Source organism: Heptranchias perlo, chromosome X (assembly GCF_035084215.1).
Source record: "Heptranchias perlo isolate sHepPer1 chromosome X, sHepPer1.hap1, whole genome shotgun sequence".
Lineage (NCBI taxonomy): Eukaryota > Metazoa > Chordata > Chondrichthyes > Hexanchiformes > Hexanchidae > Heptranchias > Heptranchias perlo.
The window spans coordinates 21,290,261-21,317,166 of NC_090370.1; the positions used below are offsets into that span (position 1 = coordinate 21,290,261).

The 26,906-nt window shown below is 42.2% G+C and overlaps 2 protein-coding genes, 1 long non-coding RNA gene, 1 other non-coding gene and 1 pseudogene across 4 annotated transcripts; 1 reads left to right on the plus strand and 4 right to left on the minus strand.

Moving 5' to 3' along the window:
• Nucleotides 1–5,288: 5,288 nt before the first annotated feature.
• Nucleotides 5,289–5,695, minus strand: LOC137306861 (histone H2A.J-like). The gene has a single exon (XM_067976257.1). The coding sequence runs from the start codon at nucleotides 5,693–5,695 to the stop codon at nucleotides 5,306–5,308; it is 390 nt and encodes a 129-aa protein (XP_067832358.1). The 3' UTR covers nucleotides 5,289–5,305.
• A 1,206-nt stretch (nucleotides 5,696–6,901) lies between these two features.
• Nucleotides 6,902–7,276, minus strand: LOC137307255 (histone H2B 1/2-like). The gene has a single exon (XM_067976686.1). The coding sequence runs from the start codon at nucleotides 7,274–7,276 to the stop codon at nucleotides 6,902–6,904; it is 375 nt and encodes a 124-aa protein (XP_067832787.1).
• Nucleotides 7,277–7,983: 707 nt separating this feature from the next.
• LOC137307030 (uncharacterized) lies at nucleotides 7,984–19,364 on the minus strand. Its single transcript, XR_010958997.1, has 4 exons — nucleotides 18,915–19,364; nucleotides 18,453–18,538; nucleotides 11,695–11,785; nucleotides 7,984–8,244 (listed from the first exon to the last, which is right to left on the minus strand). It is a non-coding gene; the product is annotated as an uncharacterized lncRNA (long non-coding RNA).
• Nucleotides 19,365–21,859: 2,495 nt separating this feature from the next.
• Nucleotides 21,860–26,906, minus strand: part of LOC137306907 (histone H2AX-like) — a 155,491-nt pseudogene continuing 150,444 nt past the window's right edge.
• Nucleotides 22,825–22,896, plus strand: trnar-ucu (transfer RNA arginine (anticodon UCU)). Its single transcript has one exon. It is a non-coding gene; the product is annotated as a tRNA-Arg (tRNA).

Consider the following 26,906-nt stretch of genomic DNA (forward strand, 5'->3'; position numbering starts at 1 on the left):
TAAAATCGCCCAACACACCTGGTATACAGAAGCTGAGAGCTGCAGTACTGCAGTGGAGTCAGACACTGACACTCTTTGTATCACTGGTTTTCATTTGTGGATATTCAAAATGATCATTAACAGATATATTAAATTGATCACTTTTGTATTTTCTACCTCACCTGTTCCTGAGCAACAAGATATAATTTTCTTTCGACAGGCAAATCCTTGAAGGACCCAGAATAAATGTGATGTTTCCTCCACCTGAGTCAGAAGGAACAGTGCAGCCAGCTCCTTCTCACAAACAGTAGGTATATTATCATTCACAGAGCACAGAGACACAGACAGGTCATCAGGTCCACAGTCTCAGACTGCAGAAGTGGTCAGGCCCACTTAAATACTGGGAAAAATTATTTATACATTTAGGTATGAAAGATACAGTTTTGAACGCCATATTCTGAACTGAGATACAAATTAGATACAGATAAAGAATGAATCTCATACTCAGATCCAGTGCCAGAGACTGACATATGGAATGATTCTCACACTCACACAATGTACCAGTGATTGATAGATACAGAACAAATCCCACACTCAGATGCAGTAGCACAGACTGACAGATACAGAATTTATATCACTCATAGACAGTATCAGAGATTGATGGAAACGGAATGAATGTCTCAATCACATACAGCATCAGAGACTGACAGATATGGAATGAATCCCAAATTCACACACAGTGCCAGAGACTGACAGGAACAGAGAGAATCACAAGTACCACAGTCAGACAGATACAGAATGAATCTCACTTGCATACAGTACCAGGGACTGACCGAAATAGAATGAATCCCACACTCACACACAGTACCACAGGTTGACAGATACAGAATGAATCTCACAGTCACATTATTGCAGACTGAGTTACACATAACAAGCCAGTCCAAAAATCTTACAGTGTCATATCGAAAGATAATGTTTGAATTCGATTAGTGCAGACTGAGCAAAACGTTACATAGCAGTCGAACAATTTCATACCATATCAGACTCAAAGATACAACATCAATTCCATTAGCATGCACTGAGCTATATGTTACACATCAGTCCAAAAATCTCATACAGTATCAGACTGAGATACTGAATTAATTCCATTATTATAGACTGAGTTACACATTATATTCCAGTCCAATAATTTCACCGTGAACAGATTGAAAGGTACATTGTCATTCACAATAAAGTTCAGAGATTAAGAAGTAACACTACTCCAAAACTCTCACACATTGTTTGATTGAAGAAAATCCATAAGTGTCTCAATATTTACAAATTAAACACTCGACAAAAAAGCATGTACTTTAAAGTATTAAAGATATAGTTTCAAATACAATAATGTAAACTGAAATAAGAATACAGAGTGAATCCAGACTTGCACATTGCCTCAGAGACTGAATTGCAGAAATAATGCCACACTGAGATAAAGCAGCAGAGAATGGCTGATACAGAATGAATTCCACACTCACAGCCAGAACCAGAGAATGACAGATACAGAATGAATCCCATACTCACAGACAGTACCAGAGAATGTCAGTTACAGAATTAGTCCCACACTCATATATCGTATCAGAGACTGACAGATACAGAATAAAACCCACACTCATATACAGTATCAGAGAGTGACAAATACAGAATAAACCCCACACTCGCACACAGCACCGGAGACAGACAGATTCAGAATAAAGCCCACACTGGCTTACAGTACCAGAGAGTGAAAGATACAGAATAAACCCCACAAACATGTACAGTACGAGAGACTGACAGGCACAGAATGAATCCCACACTCACACACAGTACCAGAGACAGACAGATACAGAATAAACCCCACATTCATATACAGTACCAGAGACAGGGAGATACAGAATAAACCCCACACGCACACACAGTACCAGAGACAGATAGATACAGAATAAATCCCACATTCGCATAGAGTACCCGAGACTGACAGATACAGAATAAACCCCACACACATTTATAGTATCAGAGACTGACAGGCACAGAATAAACCTCACACTCGCATGCAGCACCAGAGACTGTCAGATACAGAATAAACCCCACATTCATAGACAGCACCAGAGACTGACAGATACAGAATAAATCCCACACTCATGTAAAGTACCAGAGACAGACAAATACAGAATAAACCCCACGCTCATATACTGTACAAGAGACAGGAGATACAGAATAAATCACACACAGCACCAGAGACAGACAGATACAGAATAAACCCCACACTCATATACAGTACCAGAGACAGGGAGATACAGAATAAATCCCACAATCACACACAGTACCAGAGACAGACAGATACAGTATAAACCCCACACTTATCTTCAGTACCAGAGACTGACAGGCACAGAATTAATCCCACACTCACACACAGTACCAGAGACTGACAGATACAGAATGAATCCCACACTCACACACAGTACCAGAGACTGACAGATACAGAATGAATCCCACACTCACACACAGTACTAGAGACTGAGAGAGACAGAATAAACCCCACACTCATATGCAGTACCCGAGACAGACAGATACAGAGTAAACCCCACACTCACACACAGTACCAGATGCAGACAGATGCAGAGTACACCCCACAATCATGTTAAGTGCCAGAGACAGACAGATACAGAATAAACCCCAAACTCATGTACAGTATCAGAGACAGACAGATACATTATAAAACCCACACTCACACACAGTAAATGAGACAGACAGATAAAGAATAAATCCCACACTCATGTACAGTACCAGATAACAACAAATACAGAATAAACCCCAAACTCATGTACAGTATCGGAGACAGACAGATACAGAATAAACCCCAAACTCATGTACAGTATCGGAGACAGACAGATACAGAATAAACCCCACTCTCATCTTCAGTACCAGAAACTGGCCTCCAATGGACGTAAGCGAGAACTGTATACGAGTGGAACAAATTCACTTTGTCTGTCGTGGTTGCAGAAACAGGACAATGTGCAATGTGAGGAAAGTTTCTGTCTGTAACTTCTACTCTCGTATTTTTGCACATTTTGATCGTGAAAAATGAGGACAATTTATTCATTAAAGTTTTGTTTTACTCATTCAATAGTTGTGAATTTTCCCCATTATATTTCACTGTACATTGCGCAGTATTTCTATCTGATTTCTCAGGTCGATTTACTTTGCTCCTCTACCCCGTTTAGACTCCTATTTTCCAAGCAGTATGTGGCCAACTTGTTCCCCTGGCAAAATGCACCAGCTCACACTTTCTATATTGAAATTCAATGGTCATTAACACGGCCGTTCTGCAAACTTACTTTGTTGCATTCTTCCTCAGGATTGACTATAACCGCCTAAATCAATTATAAGAATGTAACACAGCATTACAACTAATGTTTGGTCTAACAAAATGTACTTGCAGCTCGACTCCATTCCCAGTTTTTCTAAATCCCACTCGTGCAATATAATGTGAAGAATTAGTTTCTGTTCTGTCCCTCTCTCAACTGCAAACTTCACTGTCCCGGGGTTTGGGGACATCTACTGGCCGGAAGCAGAACTGCAACAGTTCGGAACAAATTGCTGAAACCGGACAATGTGCAGTGTGGGCGTGTTTGTGATTGGTGGCAGGTACTAAATCTGATTGGATATCTCAAGAAATCAATCAGAGATGTCTTTCGGGATGTCTTACTGCTGTGAGACAGGGTCTTGGTGAGACCACATCTGGAGTATTGTGTGCAGTTTTGGTCTCCTTATCTGAGGAAGGATGTCCTTGCCATGGAGGGAGTGCAACGAAGGTTTACCAGACTGATTCCTGGGATGGCAGAACTGACGTATGAGGAGAGATTGGGTCGACTCGGCCAGTATTCACTCGAGTTGAAAGAATGAGAGGTGATCTCTTCAAAACATATCAAATTCTAACAGGACTAGACAGACCAAATGCAGGGAGGATGTTCCCGATGGCTGGGGAGTCCAGAACCAGGGGTCAGAGTCTCAGGATACGGAGTATGCAATTTGGAACCGAGATGAGGAGAAAATTCTTCACTCAGAGTGTGGTGAACCTGTGGAATTCTCTACCACAGAAGGCAGTGGAGGCCAAGTCATTAGATGTGTTCAAGAATGAGATAGATATATTTCATACTGCTAAAGGGATCAAGGGAGCCAGACCTTTCAGGAGCGAGATTAGAAAACATTTCTCCACACAAAGGGTGGTAAAAGTTTGGAACTCTCTTCCGCAAACGGCAATTGATACTAGCTCAATTGCTAAATTTAAATCTGAGATGGATAGCTTTTTGGCAACCAAAGGTATTAAGGGATATGGGCCAAAGGCGAGTACATGGAGTTAGAACACAGATCAGCCATGATCTTATCAAATGGCAGAGCAGGCAGGAGGGGCTGAATGGCCTACTCCTGTTCCTATGTTTTTATATGGGGAAAAAGCGGGAACAGGGTACTGAGTTCGACGATCAGCCATGATCATTTTGAATGGCAGAGCAGACCCGAAGGCCGGAATGGCCGACTCTTACTCATATTTTCGATGTCAGGTGGCATCACTCCCATCCGTCCAATCACAATCATTGCCTTCACCCATCCCTCATTAGCATAGGGCTGTGGGGCTTCCTATTTCATCCGAGCTCGGAGCGGATTTGGGTCATTTCTGGGTCAGAAATTGAGTTTGAACATGCCTGAGGACAAGAAAACAGCTCCCAAGAAAGGCACCAAGAAATCCTTCAGTAAAGCACCAGCCAACGGCGGCAAGAAGTCGTAACTGACACAGGAACAGAATAATTCCCTCGCTCACATCCAATAACAGACAAATGTGATTCACTGATTCAGTAATCGCTGACACAATAATCAACACATCAGTCAGCTTCTGCTATACAAATCTGGGTAAAATAATAGAGCGTGCAAGTGTTGTCGGAGGATAAGACTGTAAATAATATTGGGTGGAACACAACAGAATGCCTCTTGACGCCGATGATCAAACGTCCCTGGTATTTCTGTATCCCACCCGCCCAGTTTAATGACAATTTTGATATTTTGTCTCATTCACCACACAAACTGCAAATATCAATCTATTGGAGGTTGGCGACATCTGCTGTCCGGAAGCGAGTACTTCAACAGACCGATCTGGATCATTTGTTATCAACAAGTTATTGTTAGTTCTAGGATCGGAATCAAGTCCTTATTAAATTGATTCCTGACTCTCTTCAGTCAGTAACCAGCCCTTTCAAAGATACAGTGGGTGGCTCTTAAAAGAGCCTTTGGGTTATCAGATTAAATCTTGGCCGCTTTACTTGCTCTTGGTGCTCACATTGCTGGTTTTCTTCGGCAGCAGCACGGCCTGGATATTAGGCAGCACCCCGCCCTGAGCGATGGTCACCCGTCCCAGGAGCTTGTTGAGCTCCTCGTCGTTGCGGATGGCGAGTTGCAGGTGTCTGGGGATGATGCGGGTCTTCTTGTTGTCCCGGGCCGCGTTGCCGGCCAACTCGAGGATTTCAGCCGTCAGATACTCGAGCACAGCAGCCAGATAGACCGGGGCTCCGGCACCCACACGTTCAGCGTAGTTCCCCTTTCGCAGGTGCCTGTGAACACGGCCCACAGGGAACTGCAGTCCGGCCCGGGATGAGCGAGACTTGGCCTTGGCCCGAGCTTTACCGCCGGTTTTTCCTCTTCCAGACATTTCCACAATGTCACAAACACTTTCACAAAGAATGAAGAAATCCTCCCGAACTCGCCCTTTTTGTACCTTCTGGAGGAATACAGTGGGGGCACTTGTGATTGGTCCAACTGTTCGCAATCTCATTGGGCTGTTCGTTGAACCAATCAGAGAGCTGCTTTATTCACCAATCAATAGCCGGCAATGAGAAAAGGGCGGAAAATACCGAACTGAACAGTTGATGAAATTTGAAAAGCCCGCCAATATATTTCCAACACAAGAAGCGGATTTAGTAAATAATGTCGCGTAAAGACAAAGATTTAAAAATCTCTCTCCTTTTACTGTTATTCCACATTTCCCGTCACAACTTCTAGAATCTTTTACAATCCGGTTAAAATCCGCCTTCATTCACCGTTCGCTTTCAATCGGGCGGGAATAAAGCCCCATTTTGTAACGGGACAGATTCCAGCTCAATCTTTGTAAAAGTAACAAACCACAGATTGTGGATTGATCCCTGTTCACAGGAGCTGCAGCGCGATCGAAACCGGAGCCGAGACTCCTGGTGCAAGAAGTCGAACAGTGACAGAGTCTTTCGACTGTTCTGTCCTCGGTGTGAACACCCTTTCGGGATTGCTGCTTCACAAAGGATTGCGGTTCTGAAAGTGATATTCCCGAATAATGAGCAAACAAAGGTGACAAGGAGAAAGAAATGACTGAAGTGTAATCCACCGCCTTAAAACGGCTCTGATGGGGCAGATGCGGGGGAAGGGGCGGAATATGAGCGGGAATGAGAGGATCAAGGACACGTTTTTAGTTATTGGGACTGATTAAAAAAGCGATCCACTGATTATACCGGGCAGTGATTGAGAGAATCTTACAGATTTCAAGAGAAATTTCAAAAGCACAAGAACATAGGAACAGGGAGTCGGCCATTCAGCCCCTCTTTCCTGCTCCGCCATTTGATAAGATCATGGCTGATCTGTGATCTAACTCCATACAGCTGCCATTGGCCCATATCCCTTCATACCTTTCGTTGCCAAAAAGCTATCTATCTGATTTAAATTTAGCATTTGAGCTGGTATCAATTGCCGTTAGAGAGAACGTTAGTGTCAAATTATCTACAGTAAAATGATTCCATACAGAGGTGTCGGTACAGCGTCTTCAGAGAGACTGTGGGTGGCTCTTAAAAGAGCCTTTGTGTTTAAAAATTTTTCAGTTCATTGTGGAGTTTTACTTGGAGCTGGTGTATTTGGTCACTGCCTTTGTCCCTTCTGACACGGCGTGCTTGGCCAGTTCCCCGGGCAGCAGCAGGCGCACGGCGGTCTGGATCTCCCGGGAGCTGATGGTCGCCCGCTTGTTGTAATGGGCCAGGCGGGAAGCCTCACCTGCGATGCGCTCGAAAATATCGCTCACAAAGGAGTTCATGATGCCCATGGCCTTGGAGGAGATGCCGGTGTCGGGGTGAACCTGCCTCATCACTTTGTAGATGTAGATGGAGTAACTCTCCTTCCTCGACTTTCTCCGCTTCTTGCCGCCCTTGCCCGGTGCTTTATTCAAGGTTTTCTTGGCGCCCTTCTTGGGAGCTGCTTTCTTGTCCTCAGGCATTTTCAAACTCAATTTCAGACCCAGAAATGACCCAAATCCGCTCCGAGCTCGGATTAAATCGGCAGCCCCACAGCCCGATGGTAATGAGGGATGGGTGAAGGTAATGATTGTGATTGGGTCATTGGGAGTGATGCAACGTCGTCTATTATTTTCATTCTCTGATTGGATATCTGAAGAAACCAATCAGATTTAGTACCTGCCACCAATCACAAACACGCTCACACTGCACATTGTCCGGTTTCAGCAATTTGTTCCGAACTGTTGCAGTTCTGCTTCCGGCCAGTAGATGTCCCCAAACCCCGGGACAGTGAAGTTTGCAGATGAGAGAGGGACAGAACAGAAACTAATTCTTCACATTATATTGCACGAGTGGGATTTAGAAAAACTGGGAATGGAGAACATTTTGTCAGACAAATCATTAGTTGTAATGCTGTATTAAATGCTTGTAATTAATTTCGGGGTTATAGCCGATACTGAGGAAGAATGCAACAAAATACATGAAGACTTTTATAAGCTTGCTGAAAGGCGGTCGAAATGGCCATTGAATTTCCATATAAAAAGGTGTGAGGTGGTGCATTTTGCTCGGAGAAATAAGGAGGCCACATACTGCTTGGAAATTAAGAGTCTAAATGGGGTGGAAGAACAAAGGGATTTCGGGGTACAGATTGATAAATGATTAAAAGTAGCAGCACAGGATGATAAGGCCATAAAAAAGCAAACACAGAGGTTTATTTCCAGAGGAATAGAATTGTAAAGCAGGTAAGTTCTGTCGAACTGTAATTTAAACTGTCAAACCTTTGGCCAAACTGTTAAGCTTTCCTTTTCTGAAATCTGTGCTGAGTATTCTTTGTTATATTTTCGGTTTCTCGATGTTTTTCTGTTGCTTCATTGGGTAAAGGATTCCATGATCAATCCTACCACCGACCTTTAGTTAACTGGTCTTATGTTCCCTGGACTTGTTCTACATCCTGTTTTAAAATATAAGAATCACATTAGCTGTCATCCAGTCCTCTGGCACTATTCCTTTTTTGATGATTTTTTCCGATGCATGTAACAATGCCTCTGCTATCTCTTCCCTTGCTTCATTTAATATGCACAGATGCAATCTATCTGGACCAGGAGTTTAACCACACTTTCGAACATAAATGCCTTGATATCTTTATTGACCTCTTCCTCTAATACATTCACCCTGTTAATCTCCCGGGTAAATACTGAGGCAAAGTAACAATTCAACATTTCTGCCATTTCGCTGACGTTACCTGTGAGTTTATCTTGTGCATCACTTAGTGGCACTCAAACAATTCTGATTTTCCTTTTGTTATTTTTGTGTCAGTGGAATAATTTACTATTTCTTTTTATATTCCTTGATAATTTGATTTCCTGGCTCCTGTTTGCTTCCCGAATTGTTTTGTGACTTCTTCCGAGCCTCTTCCTATTCGTTTTTGCCATCCTCTATGAATGAGAAATTCCACCAGCTTGTTGTGTCTGTTCAGGGGCTGATGTTTGGGAACTATTTATTGTCTATGATTAAAGTGCCAGAAACCCAAAGGGAGCAATTCAGTCCGAAACTCCACAGAAACACTCCACTTCTCCCTCCTGGTGAAATAAGGCGCTAGAATGGTGAGTACAGCTGCCTTCCAAGCAGTTAATTCCAACAGGTTTGAATCCCAGCACGCTGAATTCAGAAACACCAAGACTGGAACCGAATTTGATGATGTTCAGAGGGACAGTGTTTCCAAAACACAAACGGGTTTAATTTATATTAAAAATACTTTTAAAATTCATTTATTTCCCGCATAATGTTGAATTTAACTCTGTTCCTTTGTATTATTATTTGCCCTGATCTGTACGGTGGATACGAGACACAATTGCTCGGATTCAGTGAAATTAATTGATTTTCGGAAGTTTTTCCTCTGATGATTCCTTTTCCTTATTTAAATTATATCGGATTAACCTTTCTGATCCATTGAAGGGTCATCGTCCTGAACCGTTAACCCGAGCCTCCCTTCTCCACAGGTGCTGCCGGACCTGCTGAGTCTTTCCAGCATTTTCGGTTTTAATTTTTTCTGTATTTTGTCCCTTTCACTTTTGACGGTCGCCGTTGAACCTTCCAGATTTGCGCTCAGTTTTTATTTGTGCTTCAGTTCGGTTTATTTGAATTAATATAAATCGTGTCCTGAGAAATCAGACAGAAATATTGTGCAATGGAGAGTGAAATATAATGGGGCAACTTTCGAATGAGCAAAACAAAAACTTTATTATGAATCAATTGTCTAATTTTTCACTGAAAAACATGAAAAAATCTGAGAGTAGAAGTTACAGAGAGAAACTATTTCCTCACATTGCACATTGTCCTGAATCTGAAACAACGACAGATGATGTGAATTTATTCCACTTTGTTACAGTTCTCACTTATGGCCAGTAGGTGTCAGATTGTATGTGAGTGTGAGATTAATTCTCAGTCTGTCAGTTTCTGGTACTGTATGTGAGTGTGGGATTAATTCTGTATCCGTCAGTCGCCAGTTCAGTCTGTGAGTGTGGGATTCATTCTGTATCTGTCAATCTGTGGGAATGTGTGTGAGTGTGGGATTCATTCTGTATCTGTCAATCTGTGGTATTTTATCTCAGTGTAGGATTCATTCTGTACCTCAGTCTCTGGGCAAAGTACAAGTCTGGATTCGTTCTGTATTCTTATTTCAGGCTGCAGTATGGTGCTTGAAACTGTATCTTTAATTCACTAATTTATGCAAATCTTTTGTGTAGCATTAATTTGTAAATATGGATACACTTTTGGATTTTGTTTCAATCAAACAACGTGTGGGAGTTTTTTTGTCGGATTATATCTTAATCTCTGTGAAGATAATGTACACTTCAGTCTTTTACTGTGAAATTATTGGACTGGTATTTATGGTGTAGCTCAGTCAGTACTAATGGAATTGACACTCTTTCTTTCAGTCTGATACGGTATGAGATATTTGGACTCGTGTGTAAGGTGCAGCTCACTCTGTACTCATGGAATTGACACTCTTTCTTTCAGTCTGACACTGTATGAGATTTTTGGACTGGTGTGTAATGTGTGGTTCAGTCTGCACGAATGGAATTGACATTCCAACTTTCAGTCAGACACTGCAAGAGATTTTTGGTCTCGTTTGTAATGTGTAGCTTAGCCTACATTAATAGGATTCATGCTGTATGTTTCAGTTTGATAAAGTATCAGATTTTTGGACGGTATATAATGTGTAGCTCAGTCTGCACTAATGGAATTTATACTGTACCTTTCAATCTGATACAAACCAGCCTAAATATATTACACAGTAAGGTGTAGTTCAGTCTGCACTAATGGAATTGATACTGTATCTTTCAATTTGTTACTGAATGTGACTTTTGGACTGGTATCTAATGTATACCTCAGTCTGCACTAATGGGATTGATACTGTATCTTACAGTCTGATACTGTGTGAGATTTCTATACTGGTAAGTAACATGTAGGTCAGTCTGTACTAATCACATCGATACCATATCTTTCAGTCTGATATTGTACCCGATTTTTGGACAGGTATCTGATGTGAACGTCTGTATGCAGTAAAGGAATTGATACTGTACTTTCAGTTTGACACAATGTGATTTTTGAACAGGTAACTAATGTGTACCTCAGTCTGCACGAATGGGAATGATACTGTATCTTCCAGTACAATAATTCATGTGAATATTGGTCTTGTATATAATGTGTAGCTCAATCTGCACTTATGGAAGTTATACTGTATCATTCAACTTGGCACTCTGATTTTTGGACTGGTATGTGATGTGTTGCTCAGTCTGCACAATTGGGGTTGATACTGTGTCTTTCAGTCTTATACTGTATGAGAATTTTGGACTGGTATCTAATGTGTACCTCAGTCTGCAGTGAATGAATTGAAACTGTACATTTCATTCTGACACTATGAGGTTTTTGGACATATATGTGAGTCAAATATGGGTAACATCTGAACTGGTATCTAATTTGTATCTCAGTGTACAATAGTGGCATGAATACTGCATCTTTAAACTCATAATGTGTGTGAGTTGTGGGCTGGTATTTAATTTGAATCTTGGGGTGCATGATTGTGATTCATTCTGTACCTATCAATCAGTCCAATGTGTCAATTCTATCTGGTATTTAATTTGTAGCTAAGGCTGAACTAATGTGAGATTGACAGAGTGCCTTTCAATCTGATACTGGGTGTGATTTTAGACTGGAAATTATTTATCTGCCGGTCAGCTGTAATGAATCGTTGTGAAATGGAAATTACATCTGTCTCTCCTGCTCTGTTTCACTGTTGGATTGGGATCAGTGTGGGACTGACTATTTCTGCTTTCTGAGACTGTGGGACTGATGACCTGTCTGTGTCTCTGTGCTCTGTGAGTGATAATGTACTTACTGTGTGAGAGAAGGAGCTGGCTGCACTGACTGCTCCTTGTGCCTCGGGTGGAGTAAACATCACACTGATTCTGGGTCCTTCAAGGATTTGACTGTCGGAAGAAAAAGATTCTCTTGTAATTCAAGAACAGGTGAAATAGAAAATACAAAAGTGATCAATTGAATCTCTCCGTTAATAATCATTGTAATAACCACAAATGAAAACCAGCGATACAAACAGTGTCAGTGTCTGACTCCACTGCAGTACTGCAGCTCTCAGCTTCTGCACACCAGGTGTGTTGGGCAGTTTTACAACCCAACCCCTGCACTGATCCATGAATGGGACTACCCGATGGGGCGGGGACCTTTGATCATATCAGATTTCTGTTTCCCACTCCCTTGGGACAAACCATTGAACTGAAACAAAACAGACGCTGTTTAAAATGTGTCCTTCAACCTTCTCACCTGATGTCTGCCATAGATGCTCTTTGTTTCACTCCCCATATCCTTACTGTCCGGCTCTGTTTACTTTTCAGAAACAAACACTACAGGTTAATGGGCAGGTTTAAAAAATCAGATTTAGTACCTGCCACCAATCATAAACACGCTCACACTGCACATTGTCCGGTTTCAGCAATTTGTTCCGACCAGTTCTGCTTCCGGCAAACACCGGGACATTGAAGTTTGAAGATGAGAGAGGGACAGAGCAGAAACTAATTCTTAACATTATATTGCACGATTGGGATTTAGAAAAATTGGGAATGGAGGCGAGCTGCAAGTACATTTTGTTAGACCAAACATTAGTTGTAACGCAGTGTTAAATTCTTGTAATTGATTTAGGAGGTATTGTCAACACTGAGGAAGACAGCGGCAAAATAAACTTGCAGAACGGCTGTGTAAATGGCCAGTGAATTTCAATATCGAAAGGTTTGCGGTGCTGCATTTCGCTGGAGGGAATAAGGAGGCCACATACTGCTTGAAAAATTACAGTCTAAATGGGATAGAGGAACAATGTAAATCGTGTCCTGAGAAATCAGAGAGAAATACTGCGCAATGTACAGTGAAATATAATGTGGCAAATTCACAACTATTGAACGAGTGGAACAAAAACTTTATTATGAATAAATTGTCTTCATTTTTCACTGTCAAAAAGTGCAAAAATTCGAGAGTAAAAGTTACAGACAGAAACTTTCCTCACATTGCACATTGTCCTGTTTCTCTCACCACGACAGATAATGTGAATTTGATCCGCTCTTTTACAGTTCTCGCTTACGTCCATTAGAGGTCAGTCTCTGGTACTGGATGTGAGAGTGGGGTTTATTGTGTATCTGTCTGTCTCTGGTACTGTGCGTGAGTTTGGGATTCTTTCTGTATCTGTCAGTCTCTGGTGCTGAGTGTGAGCATGGGGTATATTCTGCATCTGTCACTCTCAGGTACTATATATAAGTGATGGATTTGTTCTGTATCTGTCAGTCTCAATTGCTTTATGTGAGTTTGGGAATAATTCTGGTACTGTCTGTGTGTGGGGGGGATACATTCTGTATCTGCCATTCTCTGCTACTTTATCTCAGTGAGGGATTCATTCTGTAATTCAGTCTCTGAGACAATGTGCAAGTCTGGATTCATTTTGGGTTCTTATTTCAGTTTACAGTATCGTATTTGAAACTGTATCTTTACCACTTCAAAGTAGATACAGTTCTTCGTCGAGTATTTGATTTGTTAATATAGATACACTTTTCGATTTTCTTTAATCAAGCACCATGTGTGAGTTTTGGCTCAGTGTTACATCTTAATCTCTGAACTCTATTGTGAATGATAATGTACCTTTCAATCTGTTCACGTTGAAATTACTGGACTGGTATATAATGTGTCGTTCAAACTGCAATAATGGGATTAATTCTGCATCTGAGTCTAACACTGTATGAGATATTTGGACTGGTGAGTAACATATAGCTCAGTCTGTGCTAATGGAATCGATATTGTATCTTTGAGTCTGATATTGTATGAGATTGTTGGACTGCTCTATAATGTGTGGCTCAGTCTGCACGAATAGAATCGATACGGTATCTTTCAGTCTAAAAGTGTATGAGATTGTTGGACTGTTATATAATGTTAAGCTAATAGAATTTAAACGATATCTTCCAGTCTGATCATCTATTTGATTTTTGGACTCGTATGCAATGTGTAGCTCAGTCTGTACCAATGGTATTGATGATGTTTATTTCAGTATAACACGAGTATTTACCAATATATCGAATATGTAGCTCAGTCTGCACCAATGGAATTGATACTGTATCTTTCAATCTGACCCTATGAGATTTTTGGACTGGTATGTAATGTGTAGCTCAGTCCGCAGTAATGCGAGTGTGAGATTCATTCTGTATCTGTCAGACTCTGGTACTTTGCGTGAGTGTGAGATTCATTCTACAACTGTCAGACTCTGGAACTGTGTGTGAGTGTGGGATTCATTCTGTATCTGTCAGTCTCTGATGCTGTGTGTGAGTGTGGGATTCATTCTGTATCTGTCTGTCTCTGGTGCTGTGTGTGAGTGTGAGATTCATTCTACAACTGTCAGACTCTGGTACTGTGCATGAGTGAGATTCATTCTGTTCCTGGTACGGTATGTGAGTGTAGGATTCATTCTATATCTGTCAGTCTCTGGTACTGGCTGTGAGCATGGGGTATATTCTGCATCTCTCAGTCTCAGGGGTACTATATATCAGTGATGGATTCATTCTGTATCTGTCAGTCTCTGATACTGTGTGTGAGTGTGGGATTCATTCTGTGTCTGTCAGTCTCTGGTACTTTATCTCAGTGTGGGATTCATTCTTTAATTCAGTATCTTCCAGTCTGAACATTTGAGGTTTTTGAACGAGTATGTAATGTGTAGCTCAGTCTGTATCAATGGTATTGATACTGTTTATTTCAGTATAATACTCTGAGTATTTACCAATATATCTAATATGTAGCTCAGTCTGCACTAGTGGATTTGATACTGTATCTTTCAATCTGACACAATGAGATTTTTGCTCTGGTACGTAATTTGTAACTCAGCCTGCACTAATGTAGGTGACTATGAGATTCACTTTGTATCTCTCAGTCTCTTGGTACTGCGTGTGAGTGTGGGATTCATGCTGCATCTGTCACTCCCTGGTACTCAATTTAACTGTGGGATTCATTCAGTATATACATTCTCGAGTACTGTGTGTGGGTGTTGAATTACATCCATATATGCAGTTTCTCATAATGTATGTTAGTATGGGATTCATTCAGTATCTGTCATTCTCAGGTACTGTGTGTGAGTGTGGGATTCATTCAGTATCTGTCAGTCTCTGGTGCTGTGTGTGAGCGTGGGATTCATTCTGTATCTGTCTGTCTCTGGTGCTGTGTGTGAGCGTGGGATTCATTCTGTATCTGTCAGTCTCTGGTACTGTTTGTGAGTGTGGGATTCATTCTGTATCTGTCTGTCTCTGGTGATGTGAGTGAGTGTGGGATTCATTCTGTATCTGTCAGTCTCTGGTACTGTTTGTGAGTGTGGGATTCATTCTGTATTTGTCTGTCTCTGGTGCTGTGTGTGAGTGTGGGATTCATTCTGTATTTGTCTGTCTCTGGTGCTGTGTGTGAGTGTGGGATTCATTCTGTATCTGTCAGTCTCTGATACTGTGTGTGAGTGTGGGATTCATTCTGTGTCTGTCAGTCTCTGGTACTTTATCTCAGTGTGGGATTCATTCTTTAATTCAGTATCTTCCAGTCTGAACATTTGAGGTTTTTGAACGAGTATGTAATGTGTAGCTCAGTCTGTATCAATGGTATTGATACTGTTTATTTCAGTATAATACTCTGAGTATTTACCAATATATCTAATATGTAGCTCAGTCTGCACTAGTGGATTTGATACTGTATCTTTCAATCTGACACAATGAGATTTTTGCTCTGGTACGTAATTTGTAACTCAGCCTGCACTAATGTAGGTGACTATGAGATTCACTTTGTATCTCTCAGTCTCTTGGTACTGCGTGTGAGTGTGGGATTCATGCTGCATCTGTCACTCCCTGGTACTCAATTTAACTGTGGGATTCATTCAGTATATACATTCTCTAGTACTGTGTGTGGGTGTTGAATTACATCCATATATGCAGTTTCTCATAATGTATGTTAGTATGGGATTCATTCAGTATCTGTCATTCTCAGGTACTGTGTGTGAGTGTGGGATTCATTCAGTATCTGTCAGTCTCTGGTGCTGTGTGTGAGCGTGGGATTCATTCTGTATCTGTCTGTCTCTGGTGCTGTGTGTGAGCGTGGGATTCATTCTGTATCTGTCAGTCTCTGGTACTGTTTGTGAGTGTGGGATTCATTCTGTATCTGTCTGTCTCTGGTGATGTGAGTGAGTGTGGGATTCATTCTGTATCTGTCAGTCTCTGGTACTGTTTGTGAGTGTGGGATTCATTCTGTATTTGTCTGTCTCTGGTGCTGTGTGTGAGTGTGGGATTCATTCTGTATTTGTCTGTCTCTGGTGCTGTGTGTGAGTGTGGGATTCATTCTGTATCTGTCAGTCTCTGGTACAGTGTGTGAGTGTGGGATTCATACTTTACCTCTCAGTCCCTAGTGCTTTATGAGATTGTGGGATGAACTCAGTACCTGTCAGTCCTTGGTGCTGTATGCCTGTGTGGGATTCATTCTGTATCTATCATGTCTGGTACCATATTTGAGTGTGGTACTTACTCTGTGTCTGTCTGTCTCTCGTACTGTATGTGAGTGTGGGATTCATTCTGTGTCTGTGTGTCTCTGTACTGTATCTGTGTGAGAGATTCATTCTGCATCTGTACATAGTTATTCTCTCAGATTACATTATCATGTTCAATATTGTAGGATTAGTACCTTAATGCTTAAATAGTTTTTCTCATTATTTAATTGGTAAATATGGACACACTTTAGAATTTGATGCTGGAGCTTTTAATCTGATAATTTGTGTGCTTTTTGAACTACTATTAAACCTGTATCTCTGTGAGTAATATTGTGAATGATAATGTATCTTTCAAAATGATATGGTGACATTTTGGAATTGGTCTATAATGTGTAGATCTGTCTGCACGAAAGGAATTGATACTGCATCTCTAAATTTTATTTGAGAATATTTTTGGACTCATGTGTAATGTGTATCTCAGTCTGTGCTAATAGAATTGATACTGTATCTTTAAATCTCATACTATGAGTATATTATAAACTGGTATCTAATTTGTTTCTCAGGTTACACTGTCACAGCATTTCTCAATCTGATACTGTACATGAGTTTTGACTTGCAATTTGTATCTCTTGATACGCTATTCAAATGGATACTGCATTAATTAAACTCACGTGTTTGTGAGAGTTCTGGGCTGGTATTCAATTTGGTCGGTTGTTATATAAAGTTAAATTTCACGGGATCCAAGGTGAGGTAGCCAATTGGATAAAAAAATTGGCTTGGCGACAGAAGACAGAGGGTGGTTGTGGAGGGTTGTTTTTCAAACTGGAGGCCTGTGACCAGCGGTGTGCCTCAGGGATCGGTGCTGCGTCCGCTGTTATTTGTTATGTATATTAATGATTTGGATGAGAATTTAGGAGGCATGGTTAGTAAGTTTGCAGATGACACCAAGATTGGTGGACAACGGGATCTTGATAAATTGGGCCAGTGGGCCGATGAAAGGCAGATAGAGTTTAATTTAGATAAATGTGAGGTGATGCATTTTGGTAGATCGAATTGGGCCAGGACCTACTCCGTTAACGGTAGGGCGTTGGGGAGAGTTATAGAACAAAGAGATCTAGGAGTACAGGTTCATAGCTCCTTGAAAGTGGAGTCACAGGTGGATGGGGTGGTGAAGAAGGCATTCAGCATGCTTGGTTTCATTGGTCAGAACATTGAATACAGGAGTTGGGATGTCTTGTTGAAGTTGTACAAGACATTAGTAAGGCCACACTTGGAATACTGTGTACAGTTCTGGTCACCCTATTATAGAAAGGATATTATTAAACTAGAAAGAGTGCAGAAAAGATTTACTGGGATGCTACCGGGACTTGATGGTTTGACTTATCGGGAGAGGTTGGATAGACTGAGACTTTTTTCCCTGGAGAGTCGGAGTTCTAGGGGTGATCTTATAGAAGTCCATAAAATAATGAGGGGCATAGATAAGGTAGATCGTCAAAATCTTTTGCCAAAGGTAGGGGAGTCCATAACGAGGGGACATAGATTTAAGGTGAGAGGGGAGAGATACAAAAGGGTCCAGAGGGGCAATTTTTTCACTCAAAGGGTGGTGATTGTCTGGAACGAGCTGCCAGAGGCAGTAGTAGAGGCGGGTACAATTTTGTCTTTTAAAAAGCATTTGGACAGTTACATGGGTAAGATGGGTATAGAGGGATATGGGCCAAGTGCAGGCAATTGGGTCTAGCTTAGTGGTATAAACTGGGCGACATGGACATGTTGGGCCGAAGGGCCTGTTTCCATGTTGTAACTTCTATGATAATCTCGGGGTATCTGGTATTTAATCCATGGCTAATGTTGCCCTTTATGAAATTGACAACCTGAAAGCGTGACTTTGTACTGGGATTTTTGTATCTTCCTGTCAGCGGGACTGAGTTCGGGGGAAATGGAAACAGCGTCTGCCTCACCTGCTCTGTTTGACTGTTGGATTGAAAATGTGTCTCTGGAACCTGGGATCAGTGTGGGACTGACCGCTTCTGCTGTCTGAGACTGTGGACCTGATTACTGTCTGTGTCTCTGTGCTCTGTGAGTGACAATATACCTACTGTGTGTGAGAAGGAGCTGGCTGCACTGTTCCTTTGCCTCGGGTGGAGGAAACTTCACATTCATTCTGGATCCTTCAAATATTTGCCTGTAGAAAGAAACGTATCTCTTGTAACTCAAGAACAAGTAAGGTAGAAAATGCAAAAGTGATCAGTTTAATATCTCTGTTAATAATTATTTTTAATGTTCACAAATGATTTCCAGTGATACAAAGAGTGTCAGTGTCTAACTCCACTGCAGTACTGCAGCTCTCAGCTTCTGTACACCAGGTGTGTTGGGCGGTTTTAAAATAATTTAGTAACATCCAGACACAACCCAACCCCTGCACTGATGCATGAATGGGATTACCCGATGGGGCAGGGACCTTTGTGCAGGTCAGGTTTCTAATCCCCTCTCCCATGGGACTAACCGTTCAACTGAAAGCAAACAGCCGCTGTTCAAAATGTGTCCTTCACACTTCTCACCTGTTGCCTGCAATTGATGCTCTTTGTTTCACTCCCCACATCTGTTTCCACTCTTCACTGTCCAATAACAATAAACAGAGTGAGACTGGAACTAAACCAGCACCATTCACTCCTGGTTTGGGGAGAGAAAGCAGCAATGATTTTAATAGCAGGTTCTTCCCATTCTCTCTCCCACACCCTGTGCACACACAGCCCGAGAATGCCCTCTCCCTTCCCCCTCTCACTCCATGTTCCGGGACCAGTTCCTGATCCACTCCGCCTCTTACAAACAGCCCCCGGACTCAATGCCGATCTCTGAGCCCATCTGCGGACACGGTCCCGAAGCGATGAGCTGCTGTAACGAGGCTGCTCTTTGCTCCCTTCCCCCGGGGGCCGTGATCTCTCCATTCCCGGCTGTTTTAAACCATCTTCTTCCGCTCACTGAGGGAATGGCGCCCACAGGCCGAGCTGGGGGAGGGGAGCGCGCATGCGCTCTTCTGCTCACCAGCAAGCAGCGCTGGGGGCGGGGCTGAATCACGCATGCGCAGATATCTGGTTTAATTCCCAACACAAAAATCGATGGAAACTTTCCTCAATTGGAATTTTTCAGAGTCTGAGCAAAGGAAGTGGGGGAAAGGTCAGAGGGAATGGGGTCCACAGGCAGTGCAGGGACAGGCACCAGAATGGGAAACAGATGGGATTCCACCAGTGCCGAACGCTGGAATCCAGACTGACTTTACAATCTCCAACTGTTAAACGAGATGTTTCCATCCCTGCTGTTTCTCTCGGTATATTTTGATGGTAAAGGGGCTTTCACAGATAAAGTGGGACGTTTTGAAATGAGCCAATGGGTTCTGTTCATTCTTGGCCCCTTTACTAATTAAGTAACGTGTGACTCCGAAACTGAAGGCAGGATTTCTCAAACCAATCCTGGAGAAACATGGGAGAAAAATGGGAGTCGGTGTTTTTGCTGGGACCGTGTGGGATTAACATCAGACGGCAACAGTCCCAGATTAATGTAATCAGAGTGAAACTCACGGACACTGAGAGTAATAGCGAACGGAACTGGTCTGCAAAACCGAATATAGTACAACAGGCAAGAGAGGGTTAAATTCGGCCCACATTGTTTTTGTCACTCTCTGCACTGTCCCTGAGTGTGGGATTAATAGTGTGTCCGTCTCTGGTATATCAGTGAGAGATAAGAATGCATCTTCTGTCTCTCCAACGGGATTTTCTGGATAAAGCGCAACCTCACAGGTCAGCCTGGAACTGATACTGTGGCACTGTGCCTCTCCGCTCGCTCTGTCACCGTATCTGTCTTCCTTTCTCTCTCACTCTCTGATGCTCGATATGAAGGTTGGATACAGATATTGAGCGTGATATGAACACACTGATAGGAAGTGTAAGACTGACAGGCTCTGTCTCTCTCTCCAGTGCTGGACATGATCCCCATATGGAACCAACGCGGGTTGGTGGACTCGAAACACGGTTTACCAGTCAACAAGGCGAAAGGCGAGTAATATTTCTGATCTCCTGGGCACCAGGCCGTTTACTGTTATTTGTTTCTGTTAGGAGTTACATTTCAGTGATTCCCCAGTGAGTTTGATGCGTTATGTAAATAATCCAACAAAATAGAACAGAAACGGAGTGAAGCGCTGAATCCCGCAGATGTAGAAAGGTTAGTCGAGCAGTTCTGGTGATGCTTTACGAGACCAGCATGGGGTCCAGAAGTTACCGTTTAAAGTACCGGACTGTGGTCGGTGCCCCGAATCCAGTCCCATTAATACCTCATCTCGTCCACACCGAGACAAAAGCAGCTCAAAGCAGCACTGGTAGCATGATATCAGCGTCTCCCTTCAGACAGTAACCAGTCCTTTCACAGATACAGTGGGTGGCTCTGAAAAGAGCCTTTACATCGAGTTACATCGAAATTACGTCACAGAAACAGGCCATTCGGCCCAATTGGTCTGATGCCGGCGTTTCTGCTGCTCACGCGCCTCCTCCTTCCTTACTTCATCTTACCCTATCGGCATATCCTTCTATTCCTTTCTCTCTCATGTGCTGATCTATCTTCCCCTTAAATGCATCTATGCTATTGGCCTCAGCTATCCTAAGAAACCCTATCATTAATGAAAATCAGTCTTGTCTTTTCTACTGAAACGAGACCCAGTCTGCTCAGCCTTTCCTGATAAGAATATCCTCTCATTTCTGGTATCATCCTTGTGAATCTTTTTTTGCATCTTCTCCAATGCCCCTATGTCTGTAATATGGTGACCAGAAATGTTCGCATTATTCCAAATGTGGTCTCACCAAGATCCCATACTAGTTGAACATAACTTCTTAGCTTTTCAATTCTATCCCTCCAGAAATTAATCCCAGTGTTTGATTTGCCTTTTTATCACCAGCGTCGCTACTTTCAGTAATTTGTTCATCTGCACCACGAGATCCCTTTGCTCCTCTATCCCGTTTAGACTCTTATTATCCAAACAGTATGTGATCTCCTTATTCTTCATTCTGCAAGTTTATTAATGTCCTCTTGAATTTTGACACATTCTTCCTTTGTATTAAATACACCCCCCAATTTGATGTCATCAGCAAATTTTGAAATTGTACATCCGATTCCGGAATCCAAATCATTATTGTAAATTGTAAAAAACAGTGGTCCCAGCACCGATCCCTGTGGAACTCCACTTCCCAACTTTTGCCAGTCTGAGTACCGACCCTGGACCTCTTTTCTCGGTTTTCTGTTTTGTCGCCAGCTTCCGATCCATTCTAAAACCTGTCCACTGACTCCACGTGCTCTGAACTCAGCCATGAGTCTACAATGTGGTACATTATCGAAGGCCTTCGGAAAATCCAAATCTATCACATCTACTACATGAACCTTGTCTTTCTGTTCCTTCCTCAAATGATTTAATAAGTTTGTTCGTGTCCTTGCCCTGTTATTAGATTAAATCTTGGCCGCTTCACTTGTTCTTGATGCTCCCAGCGCTTTTCTTCGGGAGCAGCACGGCCTGGATATTAGGCAGCACCCCGCCCTGAGCGATGGTCACCCCTCCCAGCAGTTTGTTGAGCTCCTCGTCGTTGCGGACGGCGAGTTGCAGGTGTCTGGGAATGATGCGGGTCTTCTTGTTGTCGCGGGCCGCATTACCGACCAGTTCGAGGATTTCAGCCGTCAGATACTTGAGCACAGCAGCCTGACAGACCGGAGCTCCGGAACCCACACATTCAGCAGAGTTCCCCTTTCTCAGGACCTGTGAACACGGCCCACAGGTAACTGCAGTCCGGTCCGGGATGAGCGAGACTTGGCCTTGGCCCGAGTTTTACCACCGGATTTTCCTCTTCCAGACATTTCCACAATCTCACAAACACTGTCACAAAGAATGAAGAAATCCTCCAGAGCTCGCCCTTCTACCTTCTGGAGGATTGCAGTGAGGGCCACTTTTGATGGGTCTCTCTCAAAGTGTTTACACTGCCCCCCCACCCTCACTGATATTCTATCTTTCAACTGCTGTAATATTGTCCTTTAGCAATTTTGCTACTCCTCCTCCTTTCCCTGCTTCTCTGTCCTTTCTAAAGATCTTATAGACTTGAATATTAAGCTGACATTTGTGCCCAGTTGGTAGTCAGGTCTCAGTAATGATTTCATGAAATTATTTAACTTTACTCGATGGCTGATATGTGTTGCGGCAAAGTGTATTTCCACTGGTCAAGTATTGCAGGGATCGAGGATCTCTTCAGTCCGATATCAGGTGAACAATTACTGGCTGTTGTGTAATTTCCATTGATTGGGGCTTGGCGTCATCGACTGGGCGGAAACGGGAACTGCAACAGAGCGAGAAAGGATCCGTCAGAAACCAGTTTAAAGTGAGAACAAAATGTGTGTTCAGGATCTAATGGGTAAAAACTATTTTATTGATGATTATTTCCAGCGATGGTGGTATAGTGGTGAGTATAGCTGCCTTCTAAGCAGTTGACCCGGGTTTGATCCCCGGCCATCGCAATTCAATGTTTACATTCATCTGCTTTCTTCAGAAACTCTAAGTTTGCAGCCGAATTTGTTGCAGTTCAGCTCTGTCAGCCCGAAGATTGGGAAAACTTTAAAAACCAGCATAGAATGACTAAAAGAATAATAAAGAGAGACACAATAAATTATGAGAGTAAACTAGCAAGAAATATAAAAACTGACAGTAAAAGCTTCCACAAGTATATAAAAAGGAAGAGGGCAGCTAAAGGAAACATTGTTCAAACAGCGGCCAAAGGCGGAGGAGCAGAGGGAAGGGCTGTGGAGCAGGAGGAGATTACAGAGATAGGGAGGGTAAGGACGACGATAAGCCATGATCTTATTGAATACGGGAGCAGCTCGAGGGGCTTCATGGCCTCTTCCTGCTCCTATTACTTGTGTTCTTATACAAGAAAGAAAAATTAAACTGCAGGCTCAGGAGACAGGAAGCCATTGCAGGTCAATGAGGACTTGGGTGATTGGTGAGGGACTTAGTGCGGGATAGGATACGGACAGCAGAGTTTTGGATGAGCTGAAGTTTGTGGAGAGGCCGGAGAGGAGAACAAAGGCCAGAGACGTTTCAAACCCATGGCTGAGGGTTTTAGTTGCAGATGGGCTCGGCAGGTGGGACGTTACGGATGTAGAAGTAGGCGGTCTTTGGTATGGAGCGGGTATGGGGTCAGAAGCTTCGCAGTTATCAACAGTCAGGATCAGCCTCAGACGAAAGCCAGGCATGGGGTTGGAATCAGTGGCAATGATGTGGAAGTTGTGGGACCAAAGACTCTCCAATTGTAACCAGAGGAAATTGTGGCTCATCTGAAAAACGATGTCGGTCTGATAAAACAAAGACCTGGAAGGATCAAGGGAGGCGGTGGTTTTGTCAGCGTACATCTGAAAGCTGGTCCGTGTCTGCGATGATGTGCCCCATTGTCCAGTGTGCATTACTCCTAAGTGCTTCACATTGTTCAGATGTGACCCAGTATCCAGTGTGCATTATTAAATGTTACACGATGTGATGCAGTGTCCGGTGTGCATTAAGATTCGATGTTTCACATTGACCATAGTTGGCCCAGTGTTTAATGTGCATTATTACTAAATGCTTCATATTGACATTGCAGTGTCCAATGTGTATCATTATTAATAAATGTATCTCATTGACCAGATGTGGTCCAGGGTCCAGTGTGCATTATTATTAAATGTTACACGTTGACGAGATGTGGCAGTGTCCAATCTGCATTATTAATGAATGTTTCACATTGACCAGATGTGGGCTAGTGTACATTGTACATTGTTGTTAAATGATTGACAGTGACCAGATGTGACCGAGCGGCCAGTGTGCATTATTATTACATGTTTCTCATTGACCAGATGTGGTTGAGAGTCCCGTGTGCACTGTTATTAAATGTTTCAAATTGGCCAGATGTGACCCAATTTCCAGTGTACATTAGAATTACATGTTTCACATTGACCCGTTGTACCCCAGTGTCTAGTGTGCATTATTATTAAGTGTATTACAATGGCGATATATGCCCCAGTCTCCAGAGTGCATCAGATTGTCCATATGTAGCCCAGAGTCAAGTGCAGATTATTAATAAACGTTTCTCATTGACCAGATATGGCCCATTGTCCACTGTGCATTATTATTAAATGTTTCACATTGACAAGATGTGACCCAGTGTCCAGTGTACAATATTACTAAATGTTACAGGTCAACCAGATGTAACCCAGTGCCCAGTGTGCATTATTATTAAATGTTATAGGTTTTCCATATCAGACCCAGTGTTCAATGTGCATTATTATTAAATGTTTCCGTTGACCAGATATGCCCCAGTGACCAGTGTCCATTATTACTAAATGTTTCACTGAGGCCAGTTATGCGCAAGTCTCCAATGTGAATTATTAGTAAATGTTTCAGATGGACCAAATGTGGCCCAATGTCAATTGTTCATTATTATTAAATGTTTCTCATTGACCAGATGAGGTCCAGTGTGCATTAATATTGCATGTTACAGGTTGGCCGGATGTGAAACAGTGCCCAATCTTCGGGCTTACCAGTAATCTTTGCCATGTTGTATGCTTTTTCTTTTAACCTGATACCATCCTTGACTTCCTTCGTTAGCCATGGTTGGTTCACCCTTTTTGTGGGGTCTTTCCTCCTCACAGGGATACATTTTTGGTGCGAGTCATAAAATATATTTTGAAATGTTTGCCACTACTGATCCATCATCATACCATCTAATCTGTTTACCAATCCACTTTAGCCAATTCCGCCCTCATTCCTTTATAATTGCCCTTATTTAACTTTTATACAGTAGTTTCAATCCCAAGATTCTCGTTGTCAAACTGGATGTGAAATTCTATCATGTTATGATCACAGCTTCCCAAGGGATCCTTCACTTTGAGATCATTAATTAATCCTGTTTCGTTCCCCATTACCAAATCCAAGATGGCCTGTTCCCTGGTTGGTTCCCCGACGTATTGGTCGAAGAAATATTCCCTAATACACTCTATGAACTCCTCTTCAAGGTTATTTTTGCCAATTTGATTTGTCCAATCTATATGAAAGTTAAAATCGCCCATGATTATTGCATTACCTTTTTTTAAAAAAAGGTATGAAACATTTCATTTCATTTCCTTTTTCTTCTTTGATGCTGTTCTCCTCAATGTGTTGTAACAGTGTTGGGAACATGGAATAGCTCGGGTGATTAATTTTCAGTCGGGCTTGCCACAGTTCTAATGACTTTTTGAATGCTTGTATCTGTTCACAAGGTCGAAACAAATCATTGCCTCTTCCTTGTAACTTCAAATTTAGTTCGTTTAAAATTGAGAACATGTCAGCCAGGTATGACAACTTCATTAACCAGCTGCCATCGTAAAACAAATTTGTCATATTAGACTGTTTCTCTACCAGGAAAAAATGTGAATCTCTTCCTGAGGTCGTACACAGATCTAAGCACTCTGCCCCGTGACAGCCATCATACTTCAATGTGAAACAGTAAATGAGTAAGCTCAGCTCCTGATTTCTGAGCATAACACTTCAAAAAGCCTGCAGTTCAGTGTGCTTAATTTTTAAAAAATTACAATTTTCACTACTTCCTTCAGTATTGCCATAAGATCAGGGAGAATACACTTGGACGGCAAAGCTTCGTGGTGAATGAAACAGTGATTCCAAACATCATGATCAGCTGCCTCAGATATTCTTCTCATGACTCCACTATTTCTACCTGTCATATTTGCTGCTCCATCACTTGGAATTCCTTTGAAATTAGCCCAGTCCAATTTGTATTTTCCATCTACACAGTCATGCAGTGATTCGAATATTGTGCTCCTGTATTTGTTGGTAAAGTTAGACAATACAGCCAACCTTCCGACCTATCTCACATAAACTCACAGTGTTGCACAATTTGAAATATCAGCACGATCGTGAAGTTGGATAGTAAAATCCCCGGCTGACTGTAACCGAGTAATAAGCTTGGATTCTAAATGCTCAGCAATAGAACATATTCGCCGAGACATATAACTGCGAGAAATGCTTCTCAATTTTTCAGTCGGCTTCTCGTCGAAGATTGTACGCACAATATCCAGAGATGCTGGAAAAATAAGTTTTTCGGCAACTGTAAGGGCCATTTTCTCTTTTGCCACACGGTTTGCGACCAAATATGACACCAGTTGTGCCTTATCATTCAGAGCAGTTGACCGATTAAGAACTGGTGCTGATAACTTTAATCCCCGTTGCTTCCTTTGAAAATATTCAAGCGGGTGATCAACGAGATCCCCATGTTTTGTTTCTAAATGTCTATTTGATTTTGACGGTTTTAAACTCTCGTTTACAAGCACCTCGCTACAAATAACACACTGGGGCTTTGGATCATGGTTTGCATTTGCACAATTGATGAAACCACATTTCAAAAAAGCCTCACTATACTGCCTCGTCTCCGATTTGGTTTTCTTCTTAGTGGACGGTTCAGGCCTGGTCCACATGACAGAAGTTTGTCCCTCATTACTCGAAC

What these genes read in the sequence shown, in the direction of transcription:
- LOC137306861 (XM_067976257.1), bottom strand. Translation starts at nt 5,695, where the DNA reads ATGTCTGGAAGAGGAAAAACCGGCGGTAAAGCTCGGGCCAAGGCCAAG.
- LOC137307255 (XM_067976686.1), bottom strand. Translation starts at nt 7,276, where the DNA reads ATGCCTGAGGACAAGAAAGCAGCTCCCAAGAAGGGCGCCAAGAAAACC.